Genomic DNA, 8,121 nt, shown 5'->3' with positions numbered 1-8,121 from the left:
TGCTATGTTTTGCACACCTTGTCTCTCCTTCCATATCCTTTTGTTTATTGTATTTGGTCTCGGATTATTATAGACCGAGTTTCCCTGACTTGTAATGTATATATGCTCATGTACTCATTGACACCAGGTTTTGCGAATGGTTGTAACGGAATTTGCTAGATTTTTGATATTGTATTAAACATTATATTTTCAAACTTAAAGGAAATCGTGGGTTATTGATGTTGACGGCTTGCCTAGTACTGAGATATGCGTCATCACGACAGGTTAGGATTTTGGGTCGTGACTGTTGGACAACACATTCATGGTCAGGTAGTGGTCTGTAAATAATTGTTGATCATCAATCAGGGGCGGCTCAATCAAACTGGTGGCCTAAAATCAAAATATATTAAAAAAACCTGAGACTTCTTTCATAAAATCCATTTAATATTGAGAAAAAAAATTCTACATGGCTTTGACATAGTAGTGAGAGCAAAATATGATGTGTGGGTTAGGTGCACGTTATAGGGTTTGAACTCTCCCCTTAAGTGAAAATGGTAAATGGGTGAGCCAATTATCCATCGTATTCTGAACCTTACGACACTTGTGTGAGGGATTTCTTAGTTAAAAAAGATAAGACACAGACGAACTTGCTTTCTGACGTGTGGATCAATCAAATGTGACAAAAAAGAAAAGTTAATTTAGAGAATTTGAGTTAAAATTAGAAAATAAAATCACGAAAAATATGAAAAAAGACTATACATAAAGGAAGAAAAATAGAATTGAGAAAAGGTAAATATACCATTTAATTTAGAGTGAGAAAAGTTTTATTCTATTAATTCACTCAATCTTACTTTTACCATTATGAAAAAATATTAAAATTTAAAATCTTTTATTAATAATTATATAAATACAAATTATATAAAATTACATAATAATATAATATTGACTCTCCCCTTAAGTGAAAATGGTAAATGGGTGAGCCCATTATACATCCTATTCTGAACCTTACGACACTTGTCTCAGGGATTTCTTAGTTAAAAAAGATGAGACACAGAAGAACTTACTTTCTCACGTGTGAATCAACCAAATGTGACAAAAAGAATAGTTAATTTAGAGAATTTGAGTTAAAATTAGAAAATAAATCGTGAAAAATATGAAAAAAGACTATAAGAAAAATAAAATTGAGAAAAGATAAATATATTATTTAATTTAGAGTGAGAAAAAATTTATCCTATTAATTCACTCAATCTTACTTTTACCGTTATGAAAAAATATTAAAATTTGAAATCTTTTATTAATAATTATATAAATTACATAATAATATAATATTGCTTTATATTTTTTGGAACCTTAAATGTTTGGGGGCAAGGGCTTCACTTGCTTTACCCTGCAGCCGCCCTTGCCAGATTGGTTTTGGTATTGCTGCGTCTCTTTCTTCCCCTACTATTATTGGAACCACACATCTTCAAGGTATGTTGTTGCTTATTTTGACTTAATTGGGAAAGAGTGTTTCTGGAAATTGACCAATCATTGATAGAAAGTTCTGATCTTTGCTTAGCTGAATATGTTTCTCGATCTCGAACAGCTAGCTCTTTAATTATGAAACAAAACGATTACTCCTTTGATTAGTACGCAATCTATCTGATATATAAATCACAGAAAGTTCAAATATTTGAATTTTCAGCTTTATTTCCCTATCATTCGTTAAAAAGTTCTGATTTTTGCATCATATTTACTGATTTTTTATATTATAAATTGCATTCTATGCACTGATTTGGGGTTCTTATCTTCTGTCAGTTGCACAGTTGCAATAATTCCACAGAAAATTCAAGTCTCTATTATGGATTACTTATATATTATTTCTATTGTGAATTCGGATTGAGGCATGTTTTTTGTGCGTAATTTATGGTAGCTTAGTGATAGTTCTGCTGAAACTGTCTTTGTTATCATTTGGATGTAGGATGATTCTGATGCCCTTATAAAATAATAAAAAATAAAATATGGACGACGTGATGCCCTTTTCAATAAAAAGAAAGAGGGATTTACTTATCAAAAAGAAAAAAAGAAAGACGGATGATGTGATGCCTCTTAATCGCTGTAGTAAGCGTCAGAAGGTAATATGCTTTTAAACCCCCGGTTCTACCTTTAGTATTCTTTTATTCCAGTCCTAGGCTAATGAATATATAAGGAGTTATCTTTTTTCTTTTATTCAGAATCTTTTCAAGTGTGGGATTGACAACTTGCCTGATGAGTTGCTTATTGCCATTCTTTCCTGTCTTACCTTCCAAGAGGCAGCAAGGACCTGTATCCTCTCGCAGCGATGGAGATACTTATGGAAGTATACAACTTGCAGTATTCAATTTTATAATGAAGGCACATTGGAGTTTGAGGCAGCAGAAAAGTTTATAAATTCGGTGAATGAAGGCTTAAAATTGCATCAGGGTGAATCTATTGAGCAGTTCAAAGTTGGTTTTGTCTATCCAAGTATTAGTTATCGCCCCAACAAGGATACTGAATTTGCAATTGAAAGGCAAAGCAAAGTCAACCATGATATTGATGGCTGGATTAATTTTGCAATGGAAAAGCAGGTCAAAGTATTTGAACTAAACATGGCGGCGGGTCCTCTTGACAGCACTGGACTCTGGAGGAATTATAGCATTCCTCATGTGCAAAAGCTGTTGTCCATTTCTGGCGAGGTTAAGTTGCTGAAAACATTGACTACTCTCAAATCTTTCCGATTTGTTAACATCCGAATAACACAGGAAGTTGTTGAATTTCTTTTGTCACACTGCCCTCTGTTGGAGCAAGTGTATATTTCAGCCTCAAAGTCTCTGAAGCGTTTGAAAGTTGCTGGTTCGTTAACTAAGTTAAGGTCCATGGAAATATCAAATTGTGATTCTTTGAAGACTATGAAGGTTCATGCTCCAGGTCTTGTGTCTTTTACATACATTGGACGTGATATCAAAGTGCCTTTCAAGAAAGTTCCCCTCTTATCTGAGCTAACTATCGGAGGTGATTATGCTGGCTCTTTTATTTTTGATGCTCACAAGCACTCAAGCTATTGTCGAAATCTGAAGAAGCTTAAACTGAAAGTGTCACGTAAGGTTGTAGCAGACATCTCCCCTATCGGGGAGCTTCCCAGTGAACATCCTCAACTCTACAATCTGAAAGAGTTGGAATTGGACATCACCATAGAAGAGGATGATGGCCTTTGCTTCTTCACATTCTTGACTAAGTGTTCTCCTCAGTTGTCAAGGTTAACCATCAAGGTAAAAGTTCTTGTCTCATATTCTTCTCCTTTATGCCATGCCATGCTCTTGGCTCTTGCCCTCTATGAGCTATATGACGAAAAGTCTTAAAGATGGTTAAGCTTAGGAGTTCTTTGAAATGATCTGCTGATTGTATAAACATTTTAAAACTCATCTAAAAGCTTAGTATATTAGAGAATGCCTGCTAAATTGAAAAAAAGTATTCTTTTAAAAAAGAAGAAGATTAGATCTACTTAATTATTTAACCTGCGTAATAAGTAAGCAATGAGATAGGTACATAATTAATTGCTTTGGGATTGTGTTGTTCTACGAACCGTTACTATCAGAACACTAGTTGCATGCCAGATATCAACGAATACAAATTTTTATTACTCCCAGTTATATATCAGTGATTAAAAGAATGAACGTAATCTTTGTGTAATCTTGTTCACTTAAGAAGTAATCAAAGAAATTATACCATGGCTGACTCTAAAATGTGGCCTTTATGATATTGCTTTACAAGAAAAAGAAAGATCATATATGTCCACGCACCATCATCACTGTTATGGTATGATGAGCAAGTCTAACCATACATTATTTACATAAAATGTTCGTGGAATAGTAAATAGTACTTAGTAAATTGAATGATAACAGAATCTGTTTTATTCGTGCATTATAGTCCTATATATGATATATTTGGGAGCTACCAAGAACACCATTTGAAGAGGGTTCAGAGAATGAATGACTATCTTGGTATGTACTGTATGCAGTGCCACTGAGAAAGAGGATCCAATTCCAGTGCAGCTGAACTAATTGCATTCTTGATTGGCAGGGTTTTACAATATGGAAGAGGAAAAATGCTTTTTATAGTTCACTCAGTGTTTTGGAAAGCGAGAAGTGGAAAAAGGCGCCGAGGCTTTGCTTCACTGAAGCAAGAAGCGTGAAGCGAAGCGCGCATTTTTTTCATGTGAATCGCAATTTAATACATAAATAAAAAATATTAAATAGGCATAGATAAATGACCAAAAAGACATTGAAATATTTAATACCTAGTCTTTTGGCTTGATGCCATTGAATAAAAAGACAGAATTTACTACAACCACCAAAAAACAAAAAAGATAGAATAGTGAAAACAGCGAAAAAATTGCAGAACAGTCAACAGAGATTTTGAAAAAACAGAGCAGAACAAAGAAAAAAGAAGAGCAGAACATAGAAAATAACTGTTGGAAGTCGAAGAACTGAAAAAAAAAAAAAAAAGAAGAAGAGAAAAAGAGAAAGAAGAGAAGAGAAGAGAAGAAAAGAGGAGTCGAGAGGAAGCAGGTAAAGCAGAGAAAAGAAGGAGAGGAAGAGAAGAGAAGCGAAGAAGAGAAGAGAAGAAAGAGAAGAAGAGAAGAGAAACTTACCTCGAAAGAAGTCGCAACAGTGGAAGAGCAGTCCACTCGAAGCAGATTATTGGAAGAGAAGTCGCGTACGAGTGTATTTGAAATTTTTTAAAATAAAACCCTAGGCAGCCGTCGACCTTGCTTAAGCGAGCTTTTCTCGCTGGCATCGCTTCTCGCTTCTGGGCCTGAAGCGTGTGCTTTTAATAATACTGTTTCACTTGCTGAGAGCTTGTTTGTTTCCCAATGCCGAAGTAACATGATTTTTTTTTTTGGGGGGTGGGGTGGGGGGTGATGGGGAGAGCATGCCTATTTTTTGTTGTCTCAAAATTCTAGACAGAATCCAAAATTCTTTCTGGTGAAAAATTAAGGACAACCCAAAATTTAGGAACGACTCAGTCCCACTGAATTGCATGCTCTTAAGTGCAGTTTGGAAAAACAGGATATATACATAGTTAGGGGTGGTTTGGTAGGAGGTATTAGAAAAAATAATGCAAGCATTAGCTCTATGCATTACTAATATCTTGTTTGGTACATTTTTTCAACCTGTGTATAACTAATACTACACCATACTTGGTATTATCCTATGTATAAGTAATGCATAGAAAACCATGGCATTAGTAATACCAAGGCTACTGATGCATGTATTAGGTTGGTTAAAGACAAAATTTTAAAGCTTGAGAAAATGGAGGGCATTTTTGTAAACAACTATGTTTCTTAAAAATTATGCAATGCATTATAGTTTGGTATATACACAGTTAGGGGTGGTTTGGTAGGAGGTATTAGAAAAAATAATGCAAGCATTAGCTCTATGCATTACTAATATCTTGTTTGATACATTTTTTCAACCTGTTTATAACAAGTATTAGTTATACACCATACTTGGTATTATCCTATGTATAAGTAATGCATAGAAAACCATGGCATTAGTAATACCAAGGCTACTAATGCATGCATTAGGTTGGTTAAAGACAAAATTTTAAAGCTTGAGAAAATGGAGGGCATTTTTGTAAACAACTATGTTTCTTAAAAATTACGCAATGCATTATAGTTTTAATACACCACACCAAACAGTAGATAAGAAATAATATCTGCATAATTAATGCTTGCATTACTAACCCATGCATTACTAATCAATGCATTACTAATACACCTTATTCCGCACTATTTTTATACACCCTATCAAACGACCCCTTAGGCTTAACAACTACCATTGATGAGTAGTCAGATATATGTAGAGTGAGATTGCGATGCATAGGTTAGATATTTCTCCTACCAAGTTTTCCTGAAATATTTCAGAATTTGAAATGATACTTGAGCAGAATTTAACTTAGAAGTTGCATTTGCCACATTTAACTGCCATTTTCATAATGGACTCTCATGTTGTTTAAGCCGAACTACTATTATGCTATATTGATGATTAACATTATAAGGATGCATGCACCCAATGGTGTGGCCTAGTGTACAATGAAGTGGGTTGGGAACCTGAGGTCTCAGATTCAAATTCTAGCGGTCGTGAAATTAGTCGAGGTGCGCGCAAGCTGGCTCAGATACCACGGTTATAAAAAAAAAAACATTATAAGGATGCATATATTCTTTAATGGCTTTGTCTTTGATTAATGCTTTCTGATAAACTGTCTAGACCATCCAGGTAGAGTTGGTGTTAGTTTATCGTCTACTGGTGGAAAGTCGTTTTGGTGTATTTATTAAAATCAAACTTTGGTGTGTTTTGTTCCTGCCACCATTTCCTTTCCTTTTTTTGCCTCTTCTTTTTGGGCTCACTGTTGTCCGTTGCATGTTTTGTAGAGTTAGTATACAACAACAACGACCCAGTAAAATTTCACTAGTGGGGTTTGGAGAGGGTAGTGTGTACGCAGACCTTACCCCTACCCCGAGAGGGTGGAGAGGTTGTTTCTGATAGACCATCGGCTTTGTAGAGTTAGTGTATTGACTTGAAATTGATCCTCCCTTTCTTGGTTTAATGCGACTTAACGTTTTACTAATATGCTTGTTTCTTTGTTTTGACAGTTATTGTTCCTTCCAGGCCCGGAGAGATGTGTAAGCTAAATCCTATCTAGCTATTTTATAGAGCTTTTCATAGGTTTAGTTAAAAAAGTTGTTAACAGTCTTACTTTGATTCCATCTTTTTCAATTACCTCTTCAAGCCTGGTTATCTCTTTTCTTCTTCTAATTCTTCGTCCCCCCCGCCCCCAAACCCAACCACTCCCTTTTAGATTGACGAATATACAGAGTGGAATCTTCTTATCAAAGAAGTTACAAAGCAGAGACTTATGTTTTCAGAACTGAGTGGTTGTGACCGTCCTCTTGGGAGTATTAGTCCATTGAGAGAAGTTCAACCTGGCGTGATTGAGGCGGTAAGTTGAATTTTGCTTACCTCTTTTTGTAGGAACTGTTGGGTATAAAAGTGATATGACTCAGTCTCTCTCCTCCCCCCCCCCCCCCCCCCCACAAAAAAAAGTTGCGGCAGTACCTGACAGAAGCACGCGCTGCTGATCGTAATGCACAAGAAGCTACTAAGTTCTGTCACAAACGTCTAGAGGTAGTGAAGTTGGTTGGTTTTATTGGGTGTTCAAGTGATTGTAATCTTGCTTTACATTTGCTGCGAATTGCCCGATCTCTTACGAAGATGATCATTGACACAGAGGGACACCCTAAGTGTGCATCCCTAATGAACAAGAAGGCAATCAGAGTGTGTGTTGAGCAGCTTAAAGCAAATTTACCTCCCGGAGCTGAATTGTCGACACATGGTCCTGGTTTTACGTAAGGAGTAGACGTCCCCTATTGGTTTTAAATGTGCACATTTACTATGACCTCTTTATTTTGCTACTAACTTTTTCAATATTTTATAAGCAAATTTAGCGGATAGATTATTTAAGTTGATGAATCTTGTGTCTTTTTAACTTATGAAATTGTGTTGAACTTCCTGAGCTCTCAAGCTACTGCTAATTTTTATATCAAAATTGGCAGCATTTTGTAACTGGTCTTGAATCAATTAACATTTGGCAACGGGTTTTAGTTCAATCAACGAACTGTATCATATGACGAAGAGGAAATAGGATTTTACCTTGTCTTTTTCCCTTTCCAATCGTATAGCAAAATACAGACTAGATAACATGTGAAACCTTGTGCTAAAACAAAATTTTCCCATTTGCACTCCTTTGTCTTACTTCATTATTTTTGTCACTCTAATAACTTGCAAGTTCTTTTCAACCAGTTAATCCATTTATTAAAGACAAATTCATTCCGGGCATGTTTTTTGTGTGTATATACTATCTCGATGAATAATATAACTTTAAAACAATGATATTGTGATATATAGATAAACACTTAAAATATAGATACAATAATTAGATAGATATGAAATATAGGTAAAATACAAAAGTAGACACTAAAAGTTGGCACCAATTATTAAACAGATACCTTAACTATTCAGTAATCATTTATAGACATCGCGTCCGGATAAAAGTCTCTCTCTTGAACACCTCTGATTGACA

The 8,121-nt window shown here is 35.1% G+C and overlaps 1 protein-coding gene across 8 annotated transcripts; it reads left to right on the top strand.

The window, feature by feature from the left end:
• The first annotated feature begins 1,316 nt into the window (after nucleotides 1-1,316).
• Nucleotides 1,317-7,511, top strand: LOC104094521 (F-box/LRR-repeat protein At3g03360-like). 8 transcript variants are annotated; one of them, XM_009600476.4, is made up of 7 exons: nucleotides 1,317-1,449; nucleotides 1,940-2,093; nucleotides 2,193-3,248; nucleotides 6,635-6,664; nucleotides 6,841-6,981; nucleotides 7,086-7,166; nucleotides 7,270-7,511. In XM_009600476.4, the coding sequence occupies exons 2-7, from the start codon at nucleotides 1,980-1,982 to the stop codon at nucleotides 7,294-7,296; spliced, it is 1,449 nt and encodes a 482-aa protein (XP_009598771.1). In that variant the 5' UTR covers nucleotides 1,317-1,449; nucleotides 1,940-1,979; the 3' UTR covers nucleotides 7,297-7,511. The 8 variants fall into 8 exon arrangements, 6 of the variants coding, with proteins under 6 accessions (XP_009598771.1, XP_009598770.1, XP_009598768.1 ...); XR_011409676.1 differs by lacking the exons at nucleotides 7,086-7,166; nucleotides 7,270-7,511 and adding an exon at nucleotides 6,413-6,513 and having other exon boundaries at nucleotides 6,841-6,893; XR_011409675.1 differs by lacking the exons at nucleotides 7,086-7,166; nucleotides 7,270-7,511 and adding an exon at nucleotides 6,413-6,544 and having other exon boundaries at nucleotides 6,841-6,893.
• The last annotated feature ends 610 nt before the right edge of the window (nucleotides 7,512-8,121 follow it).

This window comes from Nicotiana tomentosiformis, chromosome 7 (assembly GCF_000390325.3).
Source record: "Nicotiana tomentosiformis chromosome 7, ASM39032v3, whole genome shotgun sequence".
NCBI classification, from domain to species: domain Eukaryota; kingdom Viridiplantae; phylum Streptophyta; class Magnoliopsida; order Solanales; family Solanaceae; genus Nicotiana; species Nicotiana tomentosiformis.
Note: the sequence above shows the minus strand (reverse complement) of the source record. Positions and strands in the feature narration are given on the sequence as shown.